The sequence below is a fragment of the Neomonachus schauinslandi genome, chromosome 3 (assembly GCF_002201575.2).
Source record: "Neomonachus schauinslandi chromosome 3, ASM220157v2, whole genome shotgun sequence".
NCBI lineage: Eukaryota > Metazoa > Chordata > Mammalia > Carnivora > Phocidae > Neomonachus > Neomonachus schauinslandi.
Genome location: NC_058405.1, coordinates 99,317,111 through 99,343,159, shown reverse-complemented (window position 1 = coordinate 99,343,159; position 26,049 = coordinate 99,317,111). Strand labels below are relative to the sequence as shown.

The window sequence follows — 26,049 nt, the reverse complement described above, 5'->3', positions numbered from 1 at the left end:
ACTAATGTGGACACGCTGCCACTCAGCCTTTTTTAATACCTGGATGATGCACAGTGAGAGGAAGGTTGGGTCATCTGTGGAGTTTCACAGGGACTTTAAGTCATGCCATAAATCACTTGGGCCAGCACAACTAACTCTTCTGGGATTCTGACTGGCATCAAGAAAATCATTCTTTTAGTGGTGGTATTACTTTATCAAAAAAAAAAAGAGTGACCAAGAAGGTTTCAGAACCAATTTATTATTTTGTTTTTCTAGGGAAACTGAAAAACTGCCAGAGGCACCTAAAAGGAAGCTGCACTTGGTTCCAAAACAGAAGGGATATAATTGCAAGGTCAAGTCCACACAGACATGCAAACTATATTCTTTGAGCAGGTGTGGAGGAGACGCAGGAGTGAGGCTTTTTTTTTTTTTTTTTTTTAAAGAGCCCATGTCTTCCTAAAACCAGTGCTGTGATTCATTTACTTCACAACTGAGCTGAGAACGAGAACACCCAACACGTCCTTGTGAGCCTGTGTGGCTGAAAGTCAGCTGAAAGATGCTCTGTTAACACAGGGCAGGTTTTGATGCAAAGGAAGCTGAGGTGTGTCAATTTATGGGAACCTGTTAAATAACCACCTAGAGTCTTGACTGATTTTATTTCCCTCAGGAGAAGAAAATGCGAAATAATACACATAGGAATCAATCTTATTTACCAGCTGAGGTCTTTCAACCTTGGCACTGCTCATATTTTGTGCCAGGTAATCCTCTGTTGTGGGGCTGTCCTGTCAGCAGCATCCCTGACCTCTACCCACTAGAAGCCGAAGGCAACTCCCTCCGTAGTGGCAAACCCCAAACTGTCTCCAGACATTGCCGAGTGCCCCCTGGGGGTGAAACTGTCCTCCGCTGAGAATCACTGTACTAAACTAAGAGATAATCCTAGCTGTTTATAGCAAAGACAACTATCTAGGATTAAATCAGCTTCCCTGGAAATAGGCCGATTTAATTGTCCCTCCGGCATCCTTTGCGCTGTAGAAGTAAAGAGAGGGCAGCACGGCTTTTCTTCTTCTGAACGTGGGGTCAGAAAACCAACAGCAGGGATTCTGTGCCCTGTGCATCACTTGCGCTCACTCAGTGCTTGGATTTCTAACCTCCTTAATAAAGGAGACGTAACAACATGAGACCCCAGTACCTGATCATTCTGGAAAGTGATAACTTTTGTTTCGGAAGAGGCATGTTTTGAAGTCCTGGAGACTATTGTGTCCTGTGTAAACATGGCCTCAATCAAAATGATGGCACTGGCACACAAAGGCGGACTTCCCGTATAAAAAGGTTTGGAGGTCAGGGCAACAGGTCACACTCCAGTCAGGCTCCTCTCCCACTGTACCTCCCCCAGACGGACTCTGGAAATCATCCGGGAGGCCCCAAGTTCCAATGCTTTTGGGAAACCTGTCTCAGGCTGTGGCCAAGAATGTTGTGTAGTCCCAGATCTCCCAGAACAAAGTGACAAAGTGCCTGCAGTCAGCCCTGGCGGGTGTTTTCATTTCACGGGTAGTTCAGCCCTGACCAGTGGGGGGCTGCTGACCGCAGCTAAAGGCTCCCCAGGAACGCATCTAGAGAGCGCTGCCCTATGCTCTCTGTGCAACGCTGTAAAGGGCTATAAAGGGCTCTCTGTGCAATGCCTGCTCCAGAAAGATAAACGCTCCCATGGGGCCCTAGCTTTCAGAAGCAAGTACAGGACGTGCAAGAAGCTATAACGTGCCACTCCCAGCAAAGAGCAGAGGGCTTTGCTAGGTAGCCACTTGCGAACGAGCAGGGACAGCCTTTATTAGATAGCCAAATGCTGAACGACCAAATCCCAGCGCAGTCTTGTTTACTTCTAAGCAGATCCCATTAAGCCCTGGGCACTTGGCTTGATTACTCCCTGGATCAAAGTTAAATTAAATTACCCAACAAGCTTCATTTCTGAGAGAGCGACGCGCACACAGACTGACTCACCTTCCAGAAGCTATCCACTTTGCCATACACAAGGGACTGGTTCTGCCTTTTGATTTCGTTAATGTGGTGGATGTCGCTGGAGTTGAGGTGCTGCTCGACCACAAATCCCAGAAAGCTGTTGTCTGGGGTATGAGCTGATGCGGAAAGGAAAGGACAGGGTAGTTAGGATTTCATCGGCAAGAAGAAATGATTACGAGTTTGATATAAGCCATCATGCACATAATTAAATGTGTTCATTTTACCCTGTTCTTTCTTACCTGGGGAGGGGGAGGCAGGGGACTGCCTACTCCCACATACTCCCAGCAGAACCTTCACATGAGAATTGTCTCCAGGATGGATTAACCTGAACCAAATGCTGAAGGACAGCCTGCCCTTCCCCCGCCCCCCCACCCAGTAAAATGCGTCTGTCCAAAAAGCATTCTGCTGTGTGTTCTCTGCCCTCCTGTTTGCTCAGCACAAGGCCACTGTCTCCTGACAGCCATGCTGCCTTCCAGGTGTGACCAGTAAAACCCAGAGCAGGGCTGAATCAAGGGTTCTCATGGGGGGTGAGGCCGCTGTTGGCAGCCCACATCATCCAGCCCGATGCCAGCCAGGGAAAGGGGAATTTGGGGGCAAAACCAGTCAGCATCACCCCGACGCCGCACCTCCCCTAAGAATTACTCACTAATGAGAGAGATAATTATGGAGCTACACTGAACAGATGGAGGGAATGAAGACAGAACGAAAGGTGAAACTCACTGGGATGTGAGCCATCCCAAGAAGCCACCCACCCCAAGGAGCAGTGTCTAGTCTATAGAAAAGACTATTCGAGAAGAGAAAGGCATTTTCCTCCGGATCGCTCATCATGTGAGTTCTAAAACTTCTCTATTTTTTTTTTTAACATTTTTTTTTTAAAGATTTTTATTTATTTATTTGAGAGAGAGAGAATGAGAGATAGAGAGCATGAGAGGGAGGAGGGTCAGAGGGAGAAGCAGACCCCCTGCTGAGCAGGGAGCCCGATGCGGGACTCGATCCTGGGACTCCAGGATCATGACCTGAGCCGAAGGCAGTCGCCTAACCAACTGAGCCACCCAGGCGCCCCTAAAACTTCTCTATTTTAATAGTTGGTCAAGGGGTGGGGGGAAGTAACCCCATACCCCCCCTCAAACATTTCTCTCTTGTGCCTATAATTTTAAGAGGAATTTCACAAAGAAGGCAATAATCAGGAAACAATCTTCTGTAGTTGAAACAGAGACCGCCCTCTGCTACACATTCATTCCGTCCAGAGAAATGTGTTTTTCAGATGACCCTGCAGAGGCCCCACAATATTAAATAAAGCGACTGCGCTGCTTGACTCTGCCCTGAATAGAGAAGCTATAAATAGCCTAAATGGAGAGATACTTGATATTCAGAAAAATCCACACATGTGGCTTCAACCGTACTCCTTCACAGGTAGGTGGTAAGCACGCGGAGCAAGGTGGTTCCTTTGTCTTGCTTTGGCTTTCTCAGGACGCAGGAGCTCTTTCCCAGGCAGGAGGCCTGCACGGGGGCCCTTAAAGATGGGCAAGGATAGGCCTGTGGAAAGGCCTAGGAGCCTGAAGCCCCGGGCCTCGCTCTCCTCCGCCCCGCTCACAGACGAACGAGGGAACACCACCAGCGGAAAGCCGCGAACTGTGGACATGAACAAGCCACATAAACACTGTGTTATCATCATCCAGTCTCCCGGGCTTCTGCCTAATGGGGGTGACAGAATGAGGAGATAATAGGGTTATGACTGGGGAGCTGTGTTCGGCCTGGCCAATCTGTTATTTCGTTTCTGCGTTTTTGAACAAGTGCCCAGAGGCAATGGCTGCAGTTGGCTGGAAAGTAAACTGGTGAATAAATTCTACTGCCAACAAGGGGCAATGGGTTGCTTTTCCTTTCTTTTTGAGAAGCTGGTGGTGAGGGGCTTTGAAGGAGGATGAGGGAGGGGAAGAGAGCCCCTCTGCGTTTGCAATGTCAATGAGGCAGCTTAAAATAGCTCTTTGCAAAACTCTGGGTTAACTGTGAAAATTCTGAAATAGAACCTGACACTTTAAACTTTGAGACCGTGGTTTTTGTTTTTTTTAATTTTTACTATCTTCAGAAAATGTTATGTGGTGACTAAATCTCCATGCTTTAGATATTGGTTTCTGAAATTCAGTTATCTAGTCCCTAGACGAGCACTTCTCTAGAAAGGTGAAATTTGACTCGACCACCTAAAACAACATCACAGGTGGGGAAAATGCAATATACTAAGGTAGAGTCAAAAGTAAAGTCACCAAAGCCCCCAAAGAAAAGAACTCCTATATGCATGGATTTTTGTGTCAAAGATTCCCGGAGCTCAAGCTTGGACAGTGAAGAGGGAGAGGGAGAACATGATCTAGTCAAACACCTTGTGAGAAGTGGTGGGCCTTCGCTGCTTTAGGACTGTAATTTGGCACTAAATCAATTTTGACACCGCACAAACAATCACAAACACCTGCTCTTCTCCTGGGTTTTCACGAAAACCCTTTATTTCCACCCCTCTCTGGTCTGGAGGTGTTAGGTGGGGGATGGGCAACCTGAGAGCGCCGGTAAGGACCATGGATGACCAGAGGAGAAATCCCACACCGTCACCCTTCACCGGCATGGGTCACACCCTTCGTGTGTCTTCCCAGGGGACGCTGAACCTGTCACGGGACTCGGGCCAGGGGTGCCAGGAGGGGTCACTCAGCTGCAAGCTGCCCCACAGGTGATTTGGAAGTGACCACAGGCCCTGGGGTAGCTTCCTTCCGAGGAGCTGGCCAGCAGCTGGGTACCTGCCTGGTGACATCGTCCCCGAGGGCCCTGGACTCAACACATGTGCTCCTAAAATCATTTATAGTAAGTCAAAAGTCACAAAGAGAGGCTGATGCTATCCAAAAGGACCTTTCTGTGGAGATCTAACTGCAGCCCAAGCTGTCTCTTTTTCTCTGAGGACAGGAACAGAGAGTTTATTTGTGTTGGGAGGTTGTCAAAGAGAAGGTATTCACATGTCAAGGTGAACTTTAGAAATTTCACCATAAATGGGACACAGGAAATGCTGCACATTTGGAAATCACTCCATCCCAGGAGATCAACAAATATGATTGTTTTAAAATGGCTAATATTTGAGTTCTATGTGTGGAGTTCTATGCTAAATGCTTTATAGTGACTATTTGATTTTATCTTCATGACAACCTTTCAACATGTTTGTAGGGATGAGAAAGTTCGGGGCAGGGTTGGTGGCAGGGGGAGACACTTCAACTACCCTCGTCTACATGCTAGGAAATGGCAACGTTGGGATTCAGAGCCAGACCAGCTGGTCCCAGAGCCCAAGCTCCTTAAAGCATCCTCACATACAGCTTCGTAGTCCAAATAGTTTATCTTCTGGGCTCCGTGAACTATAGCGGTAAACATGCTTCAGAGGAAAATAACATTATAAGGTAGACCAAAATACACATGAAAGACCCAGGGGGAAAAAATGTAGTAAGATCACCTCAGTTTCTTGAGTGACTTATGCTACACATATGGGGGCCAAGCTGATTCATTTTACATGTGACAAGCAGAAGGGGATTTGCTAAACATTGACAGTGGTTTTAAAATATTTTAGGACTTTATTTTTTTTTTTTTAAGAAAAGCATTATTTTAAGCACTTTGGAAGCACCTATTTACAAATGATTACAAATCAGCTTGATGAGCTTCCTGAGCAGATTACAGCGATAATTTCTTTTTAGAAATACTGGGAGTTTGGCTTGAATAATTCATTCAACCACAACCATCTTAGAGCACTCCTTCTAAAAAACCAGGTTAAATGCTAGGCACTGAGAGATTACAACATCAAGATGTTTCAGCCCTCACAGAGCTTACCAAATACTTAATAAATGAGGTGTATGCAATTTCTACCAAGCAGTAATAGCATCCTCATTTCAAATGTAATTAACAAATTTTATTCAGTCAAATCGATCCTTCTCTCAGCACCTGAGTCTCTGAGGTCTGCCTTTCCACCACTAAGTCCTAAGCACTTGCACCCAAAAGTGCAAATATTCATTTTAATAGGTGGTCTGCTGGCCTGAACCACAGCTGGCCCTACCATGGTGGGCATCCCCACGCCAGCAGATCACCAAGGGCAGAAACCCTAAAACCAGCCTGGGCTCCTCCCTCAGCCCTCACCCAGCCCTGAGGATGTCAGCTTCCCCAAATCTCTCAACCCTCTCCCTCCTCTACACCTTTCCTAGTTCTGGCCTCATTGATTCTTGTTGAGACTTCTGCAATAGATCAGTTTTCTTTTGCCCTATTCAAATGATAACTTATTTAGGTTTTCCCGATTATAACAGAAATATATCCTCTGTGTAAAACTTTTTTCAGACAATAGAAAAAGATGTAAGAAAAATAAGAGATCATCTATCACCTCGAAATAACCACTATTACTGGATTTTTAAAAAAGATTTATTCATTTATTTTGGGGGGCAGCATGTGTGAGAGTGGATAGGGGCAGAGGGAGAGGAGAGAGAAAATCCTCAAGCAGACTCCCTGCTGAGCACGGACACCCCCCCCCCTCGATGTGGGGCTCGATCCCAGGACCCCAAGATCATGACCTGAGCCTAAATCAAGAGTCAGATGCTTAACCGACTGAGCCACCCAGGCAACCCATGGACTGTTTTTAATACTCAAATCAATACCGGATCCTACTATACCTACTCTCTTGTAAACTTCTTTCACTTACAAATGTGCCATAGGCAATCGTTGTGGGTTAATACCCACAGCTCATCACTGCTTGTTAAATTAGTAGTATTTCAGTGCATGAACTCTTTCCATCAGCTGGGATGCCCCATGGTTCTGGTCCGCCAGCATTGCTTTATGGAACCACACTTCTCCCAGGCCATGCAATTCTGTTTCATTCAGGTGGTTGGATTGGTGCCAGTCCTGACCCCTTGGCTGCCCCCTCTCTATCCTCTTCCAAGGATGGGCATATGATACAGAGGACTCTCCCTGACCATGGCTCATTTGAAAAATGGGGGTATGATCCAAGTCCCTCCAATCACAGCTGCTCTAAGACTAGTCAGAGCTACTTTTGGGGTCACGGTGTCTCTGCTATAGTCACCAAGCTGGCAGGGTGGAAGTCGAGGGCTGCGGATGTCATCTTTGTGTCCCTGGGAGAAGGATGCCCATGCAGAGAAAGGCAAAGCCAGGATAGGGAGAAAATAAAGATATCCTGCAAGCCCGAATCCATCTCAACCTAAAGCTTGTTTCAACAACTCCCAGGGACAAGAGCCAATGAACCCTCATGACCAAGTCCACAAGACAGAAATACTGACGAGTCCACCCTATGAGACATTTAGGATGTTTCCAATTCTTGCCTTTCGAAATCAACTAGTATTGTAGACCATCACGCTCTTGTCAATTCTGCAGTGGCTTTCTGAGTGCTCTCTGTACCTTCAGCCTTGCCCTTCCTCCTTCCCTGCTCCGTCGGGCACATCCTCTGTGCTGCCTTGACCCGGGCATTCTTTGCAAAAAACATAGAACCGTGGCAGTTTGTGGCTGAAAATCTTCACCTCCTTCAGGATGAAGCACCACTCAGCCTACCTGTCATTCTGGCTTCATTTCGGGTCACCCTCTGATATCTTTGCTCCATGATGACCTACCCATTTGGGGTGTGTAATGAATGCATGCTTTCCATCTTCTCTTGTGCTGGCATGTCTGGCATGTTTCCCACCTGCTCCTTCCTGGAGGGCTTAGCTCCTTTCACCTCCTGGTTGAGGGATTCCCTAAGTTCCCAACACGGAGATAAGTAGACCTCCTCTTAGATCATGAAGAGTTACAGTCTCTTTCCCACGTTATTATCTTGATGACAGACTCTATGTTCTTTGAGACTGAACCACGTTTTATGCTGACTCCCAGAGCACAGTAGGAAACTGAGCAAATATTTTTGCATGTATGACCGATTAAGCCCATGGGAAATGCTTAATTAACTGGTATGATGGATTCCATAGGTAGGTAGATCTATATTACCAAGGAGCAGGCCATGCCTAAACTGCTCCCAGCATCAGACCCTTGGCACAAAAGTTCCAAAACTAAAGCCTGTTCTTCATGGGATGAATCAGGCTTACCAAGTGATAGGTGTTCAATAAATATTTAATTGATAAACTAACATATCTTTTAATCCAGGTCACAAAATTAAGGTGGGAAGAAGGGAAACCAGTCAGTGATGCAGAGTTGTAAAATGCCAACATCATAGGTTTCTAAGTACTGTCAATTCACTCAACAGTAGTACATTTATTGAGCACTTACTATGAGCCAGAAAACAACTTGGGAAGAACTAAGGATACATCATTAAATAGAGCAAGCGTGAATGAAGCTCTCTTCACTGCGCTTATATTCATCTGGGGAGACAAACAGTAAAATAACTCAATGCTACAGATAAGAAAGAAAAACAATTGGTTTGGTGACCAATACTGAATGCTAGTTAAGGTACGCTGAAACATCTATGGGTTAAGTGTTCTTTTATGCATCAAAAAAATGTGGATTGAAGGGCACATAGACAGACATATGGATTGAGAGGCCACAGAGCAAGTAAAGGAAGCTGTTAACCGCAGAGTCTAGGCTGTGGGTTCCTACTGTACATTTCTTTCACCATTTTTGTCTATTTGAGAACTTTGTTAACAAAGTGGGGAAGAATACTGGCTACTATCACATTCATGACGTTGACGCTGATTCTGATGGTGTAACTGGCATGACAGAAAACACTTTAGTGACAAATACAGTCTCATCACACAAGAAGTGATCTGGCTTTAAAAACTAAAAAGCCAGTCATGTTATATTTCAAATTTTACCCAAACTGTAGTTTTTCAAATGGTGGTGATGATGAGCTGAGAGAGAGAGGGAGAGAGAGAAGAGGTCAGGATGCAAGCTAGGGAAACTATTATGTACAGCTGGGCTGAAAAGATGAGAGCCTGAACTGTTGACAAAAGGCACACTGGAGTAAATTTCTCAAGTGTCAAAAAGCAATTTAGGAGGGAATGGACTCCTCAGAAGAACATCACTCCTGAAGGCTGAGACTCAGATAAAGGAACTGTAAGGCTGATCCCATCACTCTCTGGTCTGCACAGAAGTAAAAGGCAAGAGTCCTACTGATGGAAATCAAAGGCCAAAAAGGCAGTTGGAATCACAAATAGCTCCTTTGCTTGTCAGGCCCTAAAAATAAAATCGCATGTGGAAGTGATCCTTAGCTGAAGCCAACAGGTTTATCATTTGCATAAAAGGAAAGTAGCCCGTTTCTACAAGTCCTGTTTTGTCAGGCAGAATCTTTGGTCTCCAAGCCATTATATCTACCTGATCATGCAAATAAACCACACCGTTGAGTCCCAGCCTCTGGGAGAAATTCAAAGACAATGTCAACGACAACAACCAGTATGGCTGGAACAACTTGTGAAAGCTCAACCACACGAACACCTTCTGTGGGAAGACACAAGAGACCAACCTGAAGCCACGTGCCCTAAAAACCTTTTGAAATGCTTTTTTAAAAATTTTTTTTGGGGGGGTCTATTTGGCACATAATGTTACATTAGCTTCAGGTGTACAACACGATTCAATGGAGAAGCTTCTGTAATTTTAAGTTTGTACAACACATCTCACTTTTCCTCACACTGTTGCGTGGACTAAAATAGAACAGGCATTATCGTTCATTTTAACTCAACTGGTATTTTCTGAATGCCTACTCTAAGCCACACATTCTTCAAGGTGTTGGGAGTTTCAGCAATGAACCAAACAGACAAAACCCCTATGTCTCAGATTCCAGGGGAGGAAAAAATAAAATAAAAATAAGGGAAGTATGAATGTTGCCTGATAATACAGTGAACAAGGAAAACAAAGCAGGGAAGGGACACATGAAATTGGGGGGAAAAAGGTTGTACTTAAAAGAGGGGTACTTAGGGTTGGTCTCACTGAAGTAACAGTTGAGTTAAAAAACAGAAGAAGAAAGAGGGGTGGCTCAGGTGGTTAAGCATTTGACCCTTGATTTCAGCTCAGGTCATGATCTCAGGGTTGTGAGATCAAGCCCCGCATCAGGCTCTGTGCTCAGTGGGGAGTCTGCTTGGGATTCTCTCTGTCTCTTTCCCTCTGCCCCTACCACCCACCCAGGTATGTGTGTTCTCTTTCTCTGTCAAATAAATAAATAAATCTTTAAAAAGAAAAAAGATGCTTAAAAAAAAAAAAAAAAACACAACCCTGAAGAAAGAGACATAGAAGTCTCTAAGGGAAGAATGTTTGAAAGATGGAATAACCAATGTAAAGGTCCTGGGGCAGGAGTGTGCCTGACCCAACTAAGAAACAGCTATGGGACTAGACAGCAGTGAGCAAGACGACGTGTAATAAGCGATGAGGCCAGACAGGTATTGGTGCCTTGAGGCCACTGGGATGACTGGTCTTTCCCTACAGTGAGATGCCATGGCGGGTGAGCACAGGGGTGTCATGATCCGACTTACGTTTTAACTAACCCCATCCTGTAGTTAGGGAAAACTGAGTCCTCTTGCTCTTTATTCATTGATCCAAGAAATACTTATCACCAGTGATGCTACCACTTCAGGTATGGAGGACTCAGCAGTGACCAGGTGTGTGGGGTGCACAAGGTAGGGTTGGGGCTGGAATACATGTGTAAGAGTCATAGAACAGGAGCATGTGGCTCTGGGAAGGGAAGGTTTCAGAGGACAGGACACGTCCCTGAAGGATGAGCAAGTGTGTGTGTGTTGCGGGTGAGGGCTCGGGGCTGCCAGACCAAGGAGTACACATACAGTGGCCTGCACATCAGAGAAAACATGGCACCCTGGAAGACTCGTCAAAGCCAAGAGGAGGCCAACAGCATGAGGCAGGCCAGATGGTGTCAAGAAAGGAGAGGGGCTGGAGGTGAAATGGGAAGGCTCTCAATGAACACCTCCAGAAACCCCCAGCCTGTTCTTCACTCAACTTTATGACAGCTCCCTGTCTTTCCTGCTCCCAGTGCCCACATGTACCGAGAAATGCTGAATCCTCCCCAGCCCTCGACTCAAAGTGCAGAGGGCGAGCACCCAGAAGGCGAACTGTTTGGTGTCTTCAGATGGTGAATGACAGCTCAAATGTGGCAGGTCCTCAAAATATTAATTCACTAATTAATTTAAAATAAGCCAATATGAACAGACTCTGCGTAGAGAACAGGCAACGTTCTCAGACAGCGAAATGAAGAGTGAGGCGGTTCAGCAGGCTGCTGAATGTTACTGAAACCCTCCAACTAGGGGACGTCAACGGAAGTCTGGGACCACACCTGCCTGAGCGCAGGGCTGAGGAGTCTGGTCATCTCTGCTACTGCAGCGCTCAGCCAGAGGCTCCAGGGAAGGGGAGGGACAGACACAATCAGGTAAAGACGGCTCAGCACCGCGGCTGTTACATAAGCCACAGGGAGTTGTGAAAGAGGGTGTCGTGCAGGGAATTAGGGCTATCCAAATACGGGCTACCTCAAGGCATGAGTCCTCGACTTCAGGGCTTCGTTTTCTCTCGTAGATGGTACGGGCAAAGGTCTTGCCTTTGTTTACCAAGGTATAACACACCTTGTTGGGAAGTGAGAAAAATAAGACAGAACGCCTTCAGGAGTTCAGAAAAAGCAGAATGTATAGGAGACCGAAGGCCGCCTATGGAAATAACGCCTAACTGGAGGGTCAAGTCAAGACCCAAGACCCTGGCAAGCCCAGAAAAAGCAGCAGTGTTACTGAAACAAGAAACAACATAATTTTCCCAAAATAGGTACAAATTAGGAGCCAGTCACTTGATGGACTATAAAACCGCCTTGGAAATCATGGTTTTAAAAGAACCTTGAAAAAAAAAATTATCTATTAAGTGAAGGAAAAAAAAGGAGATCCAGAATTCTATTATGTATTTACAACTACATAAAAATATACCTGTGAAAACTATGATAATGCTTATATTACAGTATAAGGGCCTTTATCCAAGGGGGGAGGCTTTTTGTTTTTGTGATAGGGTTAACATTTCTCTTCAATTTGACTGGAGAGATGGAGGAAGTCTTTTAAATAGAGTCTTCAAGAAAAAAAATGCCATTTTGCTATCAGGGTGATCTGAAGGAAGCCAGAGTGGGGAGGTACCTAGCAGGCTGTCTAGCGGGGCCGGGGTGAGCACCTGGGGAGGGGTATGGAGTGGGGCGGTGGAGGGGAGGGCCAAGGGAGGGCACCACAGTCTTTGAGCGGGGATAGCTCAGTCCAAGCTGAGTTTTTAAGGGCTGGCGCTGGTGGCAAGAGGAAGGCCTTAGTGCCTGGCCCACAGGCCGCCTGGAGTGTGGACAAGAGGTAAGTGCAGGAACGAGGGGCTTGCCATGAGGGAGGAACCCCCACACTTTTCAGCTTCTTGGAAAAAATCATCACTCAGTAGATGTAGCCAAACGGACTCAGCGTTGCCTGACCACTCGGATGGTCCCTGTAGAAGCTGCTCAGGGAGCTATCAGGAATAGTCTATGCTGACACAAAAATGCCCGAATGCAAACAGAATACACAAAGAGGATGGCTGCAGTGAAATTCTGAGATCTGGAGCAAAACAATAAAGAAAAATCAGGTTTTCCAACTTATAGAAACTCCACCAACTTAGTGAGGAGAAGAGAGAGAGGAGAAATAGAAGCAGCTTTAAGGTGAGAAGTGTTCAACTCTGAATATTTAAGAGCAAATGCACTCTGGTCAGGACGACCTCATGTCATTGCTCCTAGAGATGCGTCAGCAATGGTGCGTTTTTCTCTTTCTTTATCTTCCAGCTGCTTCCCCATCCTCTCTCTGCACTTCACACACGCCAGAACACTGCTAAATCTGGTTGGATGACAGCTGGACTGGAAGACAACAGTTCTACAAGTACAACACTCTATTCCTGGGGATCCATGCTTTCCATTTTGCACCTCATCAGCACACCATCTAGTACAACTGTGCAATGCATGTGCATATTTACACACCAACGATATAATGATTACTATCAACCCACAGTGACCAAAAGTAAATATGCTGTGTTTAAAAAAAATCAACAATACATAAACATAACTTGACACTTCCTTCTTACTCACACCAACAATCTTCCCCTTCAGATAGCTAGAATAGCCACAGATACCCAAAGGGTGAGGGAATGGAAGATTCTGTGGGGATGACTGGGTTAGACCGGACCCACCCTTCCGTCAGGTGGGTAGGAAAGGACCCCCCTCTGGAGGAGACACCCAAGCTCTCCGTGGGCAGGCTTTGGGAGTCACTGTTTTGTGCCAATTCTCCAGCCCGGACACCGCAACACAACAAAGGTCTTGAACTGCTTAAGTGCCCTCTTCAGATCCATATTTTCTCCATTTAAGGCAGCGTCATTCATGAGAAAGCTTGCCATCAACCTATGACATGAAGGCTGTACCAACCACGGATGATCCCTGCCTTATTCCACCGTCTCTTTAGGAGTATTAAAATGCTGATTTTCTCCTTCTTCATTCCTTTGGCATTTATTTGCTGTGATTTCCTCATGATTAGCAAATTTCTTTCATCAACTTTTTGATTACCTTCAAATACAACTTGCCCTAGAAAGGCAGGATCAAAGCTGGATTCTTTCCCTTTATTTTTCAGAGTAATGACGTGGTGTCCTAGCTACTTGAGAAGGGGGATCAATGGACTTTGTGGGCTTCTCTTGTTTGGAGGATCATTCTGGACTCGTGGAGTATCCATCACTGGTTTGACTGCAATCCACTGTAGCTGTTCTTTCTGATTCTCAAACTACCCGGTCTTTGGCTCCTATGTCCTTCTCACTCCATCCCAATGGTCTTCCTTAGGTTCCTTGCTGGCATGTCGAGAGGTCCCCTTGTGAACATCTCCTGCCCTAGACCTGGAATCAGCTATTTATCTGAGCAGGAGGTTCCTTATCATGGTAAAGGTATTTATTTGAAAGATTTTATTTATTTGTTAGAGAGAGAAAGAAAGAGAGAGAGTACGCACAAGCAGGGGGAGTGGCAGGCAGAGGGGGAAGGAGGCTCTCTGCTGAGCAAGGAGCCTGATGTGGGACTTGATCCCAGGACTCTGGGATCATGACCTGAGCCAAAAGCATAGGCTTAACTAAGCCACCCAGGCGTCCCAGTGGGAGAGGTATTTAAAAGGTTCCCAGTCTGAGTGCCAAGGATACTCCTTGCTACTGGATTGTCTTTACTTCTGATCCTTTTCCAAGTACAGAGCTAGGAAACACTTCCTTTTTAAAGAGAAAAGTAAACTGATACTGATATTTCCTATTCTAGCTGGAGATGATACAGTCTTTAAATTCTTTAAATACTACCCACCTTCTTGTATACTGAAAATCTGGGCTCCTACAGTATACCTCTAGCAGGTTCAAATAACAATGTAAATATTTTCCACTATGAATGTATGGTCCAAAGACTGAGTTTTAAAGTCAGTTGAAGTAATTATTTTCTCTGTGTGGGACATTCACACTAATCTGATATAGAACACTAGGCGTGTTTCACTTTTTTCAATCTGTTTTCAGTTGTTAGTGAATGCTTTCTTTCTTTTTATAAATTATGTAAAACATTGACATGGTTCCCAAGTCAAAATAAAGTACATTAAAGAGACATCATCTTTCTGTCCCTGGTCCTGCACCCCCTTCCGCCAGGGGAAGTGATTTTCATAAGCTTGCTATTTATCCTTAGCTTATTTCTTTTGAAAATACAGGCAAATTCATATACGCTAACATACGCACACATTGCCTTCTTACAGAGAAGAGAGGAAGTCAACAAGCTGCCCTGCATGCTGGTTTTATTACTTCTCTGTACCCCAGTCATCGCCCTTAGAGCAGTGGGGACCGTCCTCACTGCTCCCTCCAGGTTCACAGTGCTCCCCTCTCTCAGGGGACCATGTCATTTACTCAGTCCCCTAGTATGAACATCTGGGTTATTGCCACTCTTTGTTTATTTCGAACAGTGTCACAACAAATGACCTGTGCACACTTTTTTTTTTTCTGCTCACTTATCTTTGGGAGAGACTCTTAGATATAACCTGTTGAAAGGGAAGATGTGCCGATAGTTTTGTTAGATGGTGACAACTACGCTCCCCCACTTAGTAAAATGTTGCATTCTCACTAGTAGGGCAGGAAAAGATGGATGGACCCTCACCATTGGAATAGCTATGCTACCAACTTCTGGATCCTGGTGAGCCTGATGTTTGGGACATGGTGTCTTGGTGCAGTTAAAGTATGTATTTCTCTTTATGGTGAGTGAGGGTAATATGTTTTCTAATGCTTGGGGCAATAAACTTCTTCTTCCTTGCAATGAATAATGGCCTTTGCTCATTTTCCTGTTGGATTATGGAACTTTTCCTTCAGTTTTTAGAAGCTCTTTATAATACTAACCCACCATCAAGATAGAATTTGCTTATGTTTTTGCCATACAGGGTTTTTTTTTTTTTTTTTAAAGGCAGTCAAATGTATCAGTTTTCTCCCCTGATTCCTGCTGAATTCTGAGTCGGAAAATTTGTCCCCTTCCCAGGTTAATAGGAATTAGTCTGTGTTTTCATTTTTAGTTACATTTTAAGCAATGAATTTCTTTCAATTCAGTCAACCAACACTGCTGAAATCCTCCATTCATGGAGAACAAAATAGGTTTTTAGGACTCTGATTTTCAACATTCTAGAAGAACTTTATAGTTTCTAGAAACACTTCCTATTTCTACTCTCTGGATACAAGGCATCTTACAGAGGATACAGCCTATCATTCGGGTTATTCTGGCCATTTTAGAAACACCTAACATGTTTCATCTGATATAATGCACAGGTTACTTCTTACATTATTCTATACCACCTCATCCCAGCCCCTCAAAAGTTATACAATAAAGTCAAACCAAAGGCTAACTCCAATCATGCCTTACCATGCTGACCAGCCATCTATCACCCAACGTGCCACATATTAGTCTGTCCCCTAAACTGTGCCCCCAGGATGGGCTGCAACAGCAGGATGATATAGCTCCAGGAACAATAATAATGTCTGCCAGGCATATAACATGCTCTTGCAAATCCTTCTGAGCTGAAAAGAACACTGAACACTTGACCATGAGCTGATTTTTAAATCACCACTGTCCAACTGCCATAGCCCTTCTTAATTCTACGGTCTCACATGTCACATCCAAGGATTAAGTCCAATGTGTTCTTTGTTACGTTTAACGAACCTGGGAAAAGGGTGACTGCATACAATGGGGAGAGGTGAGCACCCAGGGAAGAAGTAGGCCACGGGTCCCTTGGGTCTCAACAAAGGAAACAGATTCACATCGCAGATACTAATTCTAGGATGAAAATCTCTGGATTACAATTATTCTGACAACTTTGGAAAATGGGAGTTCTCTACTCTGAGCATCCAAATGAAGTCATGTTTAACTGATGTGACATTTCCAGAATAGGACTTCACCTCAATCGAGGAATACAGACTTCAACTCTAGGTTTATTTTGGGCATCATCATTATCAAATTTGGGAGTTTCCTTCACAGTTCTTAGCTAATTATCAGTGAAATGAGGCTCAAGGAGGTAAACTGCCAGCAGCAATAAGAAATGGTGAATATGGGAAAGGGAACAGGACAGAAACAGAAAAAAACCGACCGCCGGGGCAGTGAGCTCCTCATTCTGGACGTGTCCACTACAACACCTCCTGAAATTACCACTGCTGTTCGCATCAGTGACGCCTGGTGAGCAAGAGCAAGTTGAGATTGCATTCTGCGGTCAGCGCGTGAGAAGTGATTAAGTATGGAACAGAGTTTAAAACAGTTTCCTTCAAAAAAAAAAAAGCTGACTTTTTTTCTTTACAAGGGTTGATGTATAAATAATTAAGACTCTTTTTTTTTCCCCGAAACTCTATCTACATGAGAGACCTCATTCCTCATCAGTCATCAAGTGGACTGTGCGGAATGAAACGTGTTTAGTGCTTGCCAATCCAGAATCCACCCAGGGTCCTTTCCCAAATGGTTTTTAGTGATACTTCATATTGAACGTCTTTTTCTCTAGAACATTTCGAAGGCTTTTCACAAAATGCTCACATGGCCTTAATTCCAATTAAACAACAACAAAAAAATTCAGTGATTCTCAAGGGAAAGGTTCCACAGCACACGTTTCTACAGCTAAAAGCCCTGAGAATCATAACCCAAAATACACAGCTATCTAGTTTCTTTTCCCGTTTATCTTTGGTGGCATTCTGGAAAGCAGAGGGGAAGCGTGAATACTCACGGAACATGGTATAAAACTGCTGTGGGTTCAGATTCCATTTTCCCCAGGGCGTCTTGTGGCCTTTAGACTGGGCATAGTTAGCGTGGTTAAACTCTGGCTCGGTACCAAATGAATCCAGGACTCGGAGCATGCACCTGAAAAGAAAAAGTAATGTGGATAAAACTACAACTTTGACCCCAAAGTTCAAAAGGTAAAAGTTCGTGGCGCCTGGTTGGCTCAGTCGGTTAAGTGTCTGCCTTCGGCTCAGGTCATGATCCCAGGATCCTGCGATGGAGCCCCGCGACGGGCTCCCTGTTAAGCAGGGAGTCTGCTTCTCTCTGCCTCTGCCAACCCCCACCCTGCCCTGCTCAGACTCTGTCTCTCTCTCCCTCAAATAAATAGATAAAATCTTAAAAAAAAGGTAAAAGTTCTAACCTGTCCTGAAGGGACTACCAAGAACGGACAAATACTTTTCATCAGAAACACTAGTGGGTGGGAAGTGAGAGACTACAACATATATACCGAACACCTCCATGTGTGACTTCTGAGCCTGAGCCATCACACACAGATACGTTTTCCTTCAGATTAGCTGACAAGTCACAGAAGATCACTCAGATAAGAGCAAAATACAAAGTCCCACGAGAGCTAGCACTGTAGACTGCCTGGTTCACTGTTGCCCCCTCGCTAGGGCCAAGCGTACGGTGCAGCCTAACGAAGAGCTGCTGAAGAAACAAAGAACTACCATTTTTAGAAGTGGCCATGGTCTGAATATTTGTGTTCCCCTCCCAAATTCTTAGGTTGAACCTCTAACCCCCCAAGTGATGGTACTAGTAAATAGGGCTCTGGGGGTGATTAGCTCATGAATGGGTTTAGTATTCTTATAAAAGGGACCCCACAGGGGCTTCTAGGTGGCAGGGTCAGTTAACTGTCTGACTCTTGATTTCGCCTCAGGTCATGATCTCAGGGTTCTGGGATGGAGCCCCGCGTCAGACTCTACGCTCTGCAGGGAGTCTGCCTGGGATTCTCTCTCTCTCTCCCTTTGCCCCTCCAGCTCCTGATCTCTTTCTCTCTGAAATAAATTAATTTAAAAAAGAGAGAGAGAGGCCGCCTCAGAATTCCCTTGCCCCTTCCAGCAGGTGAGGACAAAGTGAGAAGTCTGAGACCTGGAGGAAGGAGAGCCTCGCTTGACCATGCCGGCTCTCTGTCCTTGCACTCCAGCTTGCAGAACCATGAGCAATGAAGGTTGTCTCTAAGCCACCCAGACTGGCATTTTGTACAGCAGCTCGAACGGACGAAGATGGAGGTCTTACTCTCCGTAAAGCATACGGCACACCTTAGCTCTTTCAACAGTCATTTACCATTTTCATCAATTAATAAGAGTATTTATTTTTAGGTAGAGTTTAGAACCTCCCTTAAGAGGCAGTGTTGATTTTTCTGTCAACTTGACAGGACTGGGATGTTACTGCTTTCTTCCAGAGCCAGGAGTAAAACTGAAGATGTTTCATTTGGCTCGTCCAACAAAGTCTTCAAACTGGGTCAGCCAAATATCTGGTCTACCACCTATTTTTGTTATGGCTTGTGAACTAAGAATGATCTTTATGTTAAAAGGTTTTTTCTTTTTTTTTTTTTTAAAGGGATAGTTTGTGACATGAAAATTAGATGAAATTCCATTTTCAGTGTTCAGAAATGAAGTTTTATTTCAACCTAGCCACGCCTAATTGTTTACTTAGGGTCTATGGCTGCTTACACTCAATAATAGAGAACTTCAATAGTTGCTGGAAAGACCATATGGCCAGCAAAGCCTAAAATATTTACTACATGACCCTTTATAGAAAGAGCCTGTCGATCACTGCTTTAGAGTACACATACACAAAAACAACCAATTCAAGAATCAATGCTGAAACCTCCTACATTAATTAACTCATTCTTTCAATTCATCACTGATTCTCAAACCATTGATGTACATTTAGCTTGTGTCTGGCCAATAAAAATAGCTGTTTTCTGTGGTTATACCTCATCAATACTTCTGAATGGCTCTTCCTGGACCAATGAGCATAAAAGCAAATAAATATTAAAGCCCACATTTTAAGGGCGCCTGGGTGGCTCCGATGGTTAAGCATTGGCCTTCGGCCCAGGTCATGATCCCACGGTCCTGGGATCGAGCCCCACATTGGGCTCCTGGCTCAGCGGGAAGCCTGCTTCTCCCTCTCCCTCTGCCTCTCCCCCTGCTCATGCTCTCTATCTCTGTATCACAAATGAATAAATAAAATCTTAAGAAAATAAAAAAAATATTAAAGCCCACATTTTATAATCAGATAATGGCAAGTGAGTTTAAGTATTGGATCCAGTTTCTTTCTTCCTTTTCCCACTACGATGAAGGCGTTCTCTTAACTTTTTTTTCACATCAATGTGTGATTCAGAAAAATAAAATGCAAACACCAGATTGGATTTTCCAGAAAAATCAACAGCAAATCGCCACTTTCATGTGATGCTTTTCTCATCTGAGATCACCACCCTTTCTGTAGACAAGAAAGGGAGGAAAAGAAAGAGGATGGGAGCGAACACAAGCCGACCACAGAAAGCGTTTCCTTATTTTGGATTCCTGCGTGGCTCTCAAGGAACATGCTACCATTACAGTAACAATTTTCACAATTAGCACCAAGAATGCATCATCAGCCTGACAACCGTCAGCCACAAGGTGGACGGAAATGGGAGCCCACAGTCCAGGAAAAAAGAAAGCTGGGGAGCCAAGGAACTGACCCATGTGTGTTTTCTCTGGTCTCTGAGTAGTTTGGGGCATTCCTTTTCTCTTCTTAATAAAACATCGCCATTCCTTAACTTATATATATATTTTTACTATCAAAGTTTGCATTAAAAACTTACATCAAAACCTCCTATACTATAACTAACTCTTTAACTTGTATTTTAAAATAAGCCACTGGTTGGAGCCAGTATATTTTCTTCTGAGAAAGATGGCAGCATTCAGTGAACGTAGGGACAACAGTGGCTGTTCTGTAGAGGGTTGTTGCAGAGCAGGAGGGGAGGGAGGGACACACGCGGACAGGTGGGGGTGCTCTGCTCCTGCCCAGGGGATGGGGCTGAGCCTCAAAGATTACAGGCACTGTGCAAGCACAGCAGGGAGGAACAGGCCATCCTTGTCCTAAGAAACCTCTGTCTCGAAGGCTTTGGCTACTTCTACTCAGTTGCAATCCACTCTAACAGGGTATGCACCTCTCTAGCTTTGGCGTGTGATTTTATTTTTAACTTGGGAGTTTTACTGGTTTTCTTTTAAATTTAGAGAATTCAGACAAACCCTGATGATTCAAGACGCCTGGTGGGAGCCTAATGCCTGCAAGCCGGGACTCTGATACTGTGCTACATGATGCTGGGCTTCTCAAGCCAGTGGAAAGCTGTAGCATGAAAGATCGAATGTCTGAGAAACTTGGAATTCTACTTCCTCCTACGTCAGCTTTAGTTTGGGAATCATCTATTTTTTTAGCTGACCTGGGTTTGTTTTATAAACCAGAGGCAGGGGATGGATCTCTGTGTATGGCAGAGGAGGTTTAACATTATAGTTTTCCTCCTTCAATCACATTCTACAGCTGTGTTTCTGGAACTGGGTCTGTGTTGTGAATATTTATGCAGTTCCTCTAATGTCTTTTGTGTGTCTGAAGCATCAGGAACAGACAGAGGACTTAAAAAGATATTTGCCTTGCTGCCCGAGGCAGCTGGCCTCCTTCTAACAGGAATCATTGCGGTCATGCCAAATGACTTCTGGAACATTCTCTTTGCTCTGAGCCACACTACTATAAGATGGACAACTTCCTTGCCAGGACCTACTTTCTAATTTGGAGTTGGATGTAAAACATGGTGTATCTTGCGCTATTTGCACCTCACTTTCCTGTGTGTCCTCAATACTCAGCAAAGACCTCATAGGAAGAAAAATGGGTATGAGTTTTGCAGTCCCGAGCGGTATACTAGTTGTATGTAGGCACTGAACACATGTTTAACTGAATTTCTTGGGTCCCTACATAAATTGGAAAGAATTTACAAATATGTTTCCAAGATCAACAGGACTCAAGGTTTTGCTCCTAAATGGAAGATCAGATGATACCTTTACATTTAATGGAATTCCTGCCATGTACCATCAACCAAGATGGATTTACAAGTATGTTTCCAAGATCAACAGGACTCAAGGTTTTGCTCCTAAATGGAAGATCAGATGATATCCTTACATTTAATGGAATTCCTGCCATGTACCATCAACCAAGATGAATTCAGAGAGTCCTGACCATGTTAAACCTTCAGAAGGGAAAGAAGTGGGCAAGAAACTTTCCAGAGGACCTGCTTGGTCTTTGGATGAAATCCAAAGCTTAGCTTCATCACACCACAAAGACTGCAAGGCTGAAGTCCTAACAGACGTCCTGCCAGCTAGTATTACTAACATGGATGATGATTTATTAAAGGGAGGATAGATACTATACCCTTCCATAAAATTCCTCTGAGACGGTGCCTTTTCATCCAATAAGAATCAAATACCAACGGCTGGTGACCATTTTAATAATGAAATCATCCTTTTTAATTGACCGAAACACTACCACTGAGGACATTTTTCTATCCCAACAGCCCTTCTTAATGGTGAGGATATGTGAGTCTAGGGATGCCCGTGATGCCTCTGTCCTTTTGTACCAGATGCCTGCCATTTGCTAAATGCCAGAGAACAATAGCTCTGCCTTTCTTTCCTTCTTTAATGCTGTAGCTAAAAAGGAAAAAAAAATGATTGTTTACTTACATGGCTTATTAACCAAAAATAAAGACGGCTATTTCCACATAACTGAGAACAAATGTGACGGCTTGTGATGTATGAAGATTTCAAGGAAAAACAAACCAAAAAAAAACCAGGAATAATGTGATGCAGAAGGTAGAGTGCTATCCTGGCCCAAACCAAGATTTTTATTTTGCTTTTTGATGAAACTGTAACCAAAAGGAAATGAAAAGTGCACAGACTCCTCAATCAATCCCTTCCTTCTGTCCCTGAGCATGGCACTGCCGAGGATGAAAAAAATATTGCTACTGGCAAGAAAACTGCAAGAAAATCTACAGACAATGATGTTTTCCCTACTATGTTTTGGAGAATCTTAATATCTTGACTTTTTATTTCTTTTGAATATCTACTAAAGGACTTGCAATCTGATATAGGCTTGAAGATTAAAGTTAATAAATAATATTAAATTATAAACTAATCTGAAATGGACCTAGTTCAAGTTGTTAAGGATTCAATTATTGCATCAAGTTACAAGAACACATCAAAACGTCTCTTTACCCAATAGCAATAGAAAAGAAACATGAAGAGATTTTAAGTCATGCTACTTGAAAGATTTTCCAAGTGTTCTTCTAGGAAGTTGGTTGAAACTATAGGTCAACATTCACTATCAGCTAGTCAAGTTGGTACTAACTTCAGGATTTTTACCCAAATTTATGTACCACTGACACCATTAGATAAAATATGTTTATTTACATCTATTGGAAACTTTTAAAGGCCATAAATGAAAGCCAGTACCAACTCTAGTTAAGGGGAAGATAACCAAAAATAGCGTATTTCTCTTCTTTAAAAATTACTATTAAATTTAAACTGGATACTTTGCCTGAAGGCTGAAACTGACAGCTACCCTCAGCTTGTTAAAAATGCATGTAAGTGATGCAAGATGTGCTGGAGGTACCACAGCATCAAACTAAGCCTTTTTAGAAAGATTGGAGGAAATCTGAAAGATTGATAAACTTCATTATATAATTCATTATTATTTAATGCCATGCTTGTGTTCCATGTAAAATCATCTCAAACACTAAATCATGGTCCCAAACCGACACAGAGGGAAACAATGTGTTCTTCTCCAAAATGACAAAGGCGTGCACTTGGGTCATTCTCAGCACAGGTCGTCTTAAAAAGTGAAAAACCCCAGCATTCAGACAAGGTATTCACAGCTTTCTCTTCCAAAAATGACAACTCATGAGGGAAAAGGGAAGAGAAATGAGTCATCATCTCAAACCTGAGCAATATAAGAAATGACATTTTCCACACTTTATCCAAATTGTTACTTAAACAAATGATACTGGGTGTAGGCACACAGAGAGGAATGAGGAGTATTAATGAAGGTAGAGAGGTGGCTGGACACTTATTTTCTATTCCTAAAAGAAATCAATGAAAATAATGAATAGCCTTTGAAAGTAAAAAGTCACTGGGGAGAATGTGAATTTCAATTAGGAATGAGAAACCTATTCCACACAGTCCAAAAGGTAATATTTGATAAGCGTTTTCTGCCTGTAACCAATGTCCCCCGTTTTAAAAAAAGAAAAAAAAAAAAAAAGCTCTATTAACTTTAGGACTGCATGTAGCACTTACTGGTAGTGAACCCAGGATGGCCCAAGAGTTTTCTTGAATTGAGCAAGTCCTACGATATCAATATAAATGAGCTCAACGATCCTGTCTCCTACAGTTGGGCAGCCAGATCGGTTTCCTACAACCTTCTTCATTATCCTAGAAAAAGGACAGGAGAGAGGAAAAGAATAGTAACTTATTTCAAGATATGACACTTAGCAACATTAACAGGCAAACAAACATCCCAAGAATGTTGTCGGGGAGGATGGCATGGTCTGTCCCAATCTGCTGCCTATCCAAATTCTGCCCACCAATCAGGGCCTATCCAGAGCCTTGATTCTGATTCTGGCAAAAATAAATGGTGGCACACACACACGCGTGCATGCGCGCACACACACACACACACACACACACACACACACACACTCTGAAACCAAGGAAGAGCTGGGTCTGAATCTGTCTCTACTATCTAGCTCCACTAGCAGCCACGAGATCTTAGACAAGTCACTAACATTTCTGGTCTTTCCTCCTCGTGAGAAACAAACAAACAAAAAAACCCGACCTACCCACAAAACAGGATTTGTGACAGAAAAGATAATAAGAAAGCAACATGTCAGGGATTCTTCAGGTGTTTAAATGAGGTATTAAAAAGAAAAGTGCCTCATGTGTCCCAGATACTCAGTGGCTATTGCTTTCCCCAACAGAACCTGTTCTCATTACTCCAGCCCCTACTGACTTCCTAAAGGTCTTCAATTCCTAGCCACTACAATATAAACTTCTATACTGTCCTGTGCTGTTTCCTAATTTTTTCTATGTCAATTTTTTCCTTCTGACTAGACTCTATTACATAACCAGCACTGTGGTTTATAATTTTTCGTTGCCCTTCCTTCCATCTACCCATCTCCTCACCCATCCATACAAACCCACCCTTGCACCCAGAGAGAGCTGACATACTTGGTCATAAGCCAACTTCACGTGTGGGAGTAAAAACTGCTCACCGAACCACACTGCCACTCACACCCAGAAATCGGTCCTCACCGATGCCTTTTATCCCTGCCCACCCCCCATAACCATCCCTCACCAAATTCTGGCCACCCTACTTCAAAGGACGAGTCCTAGGAGCAGGACTCTGCTCTGTAGCTCGGTACTGCCACACCTTCAGGTACCCTCCTCCTCCTCCTCTCATGTGGCCCTCTGAAATGACCAGGTTCTGTATAACCAGTTTCTTCCCAAGAATTTGAAAGTATTTCTACACAGGGCCAGACAGTAAATACTTTCGCCTTTGGAGGCCACATGTCCCCTGTCTCAAGCACGCAACTCTGCCCTTGGAGAACAAAAGCAGTCCTAGGCAATCCATCCACAATGGGTGTGCTGTGTTCCCGTGGGAGTTCCGTGACAAAAACACACAGAAGACTGCATCTGGCCCACGGTGCCAGTGTGTGTGGACTCCTGGTCGACCCTGTCTTCAGCGGTTCCCAAACTTGTCTGCACACTGGAATTATCTGGAGGCATCAAGATACTCATGCCTGGGTCCTATCCCCACAGGTTGTGATTTAATTAGTCTGGCATATGGTGTGGGCACTGGGAGGCCACAAAGATCCCCAGGTGATTCTAATGTGCAGGCATCTTCAGGAACCACTGCTCTATGTGGCTTTCATAATTACCTTCTTAAATAAAACACATCTGGTTCTGTCACCAGTGCTTAAAGCACTCTATGGACTTCTTGACCAACAAATGAAGTCTCTGCCTGATAGTCCTTTAGTACGTCTTTTCTGACCTCCCTAGGGAGCGCCTTTCCCTAGAGTTCCCACAGTTTTCCATTTATTCACCCACTCACTCATTCCTTGATTCATCCCTTCACTGGTTTGCTCGGTAACTAGTCACAAGCACCCGCTGGGTGCTGGGCACTATTCTAGGTGCCACATACACCATGGTGAGCAATAGTCAATGTTGCTGTACTCTCTTGGCTTACGTTATAGCATCCATGCCTCAATTAGTACTAATCACATTGCAATTAGTGTAATTATTATGCGATGTATTAGCCGTAATTACCAAAAGACTGGCATTTCCTTGAACACATGCTGGTCATCTCTGTATACCCCATACCGAGAACCAGTGCCCAGAAAGCACTGAATGACTGCTGAATGTAGGGATGCCTCAACTGCGCAGGCCATGTACACAACGTGTTTTAAAGCAAGCAGGAGGCAGTGTGCTGAAGGGACACGGGTAGTGCTGAGGGGTTCAGAAGGCCTCGGGTTTATCTAGATCCAAAAGGAGCAATTTAGTAGAGTGGTCAAGAGCACAGCCTTTGAGGTCAGACAGGCTTCGCTCTAGTCCTGGCTCTCATGTGTTTTCCACGTGTTCTTAAACAACTCGTTAAAATGCAGAAAGCAACAGCACTCACTGCCAAGTTTGTGTAAACAGTACGTAAAATGCTCAGTATCCGATGCACAGTAGGTGCTCAACAAACGTTAGCTGCTAATA

General features: G+C 44.1%; 1 protein-coding gene across 1 annotated transcript in view; it reads right to left on the bottom strand.

The window, feature by feature from the left end:
* MGAT5 (alpha-1,6-mannosylglycoprotein 6-beta-N-acetylglucosaminyltransferase) overlaps window positions 1–26,049 on the bottom strand; it is a 328,495-nt gene that overhangs the window by 89,369 nt on the left and 213,077 nt on the right. Inside the window, exons 10-12 of the mRNA XM_021695798.1 lie at window positions 23,590–23,724; window positions 17,211–17,344; window positions 1,975–2,108 (exon numbers count right to left, since the gene is read on the bottom strand). Coding sequence (XP_021551473.1) covers window positions 1,975–2,108; window positions 17,211–17,344; window positions 23,590–23,724 — 403 coding nt within the window. The remainder of the gene's footprint in view (window positions 1–1,974; window positions 2,109–17,210; window positions 17,345–23,589; window positions 23,725–26,049) is intronic.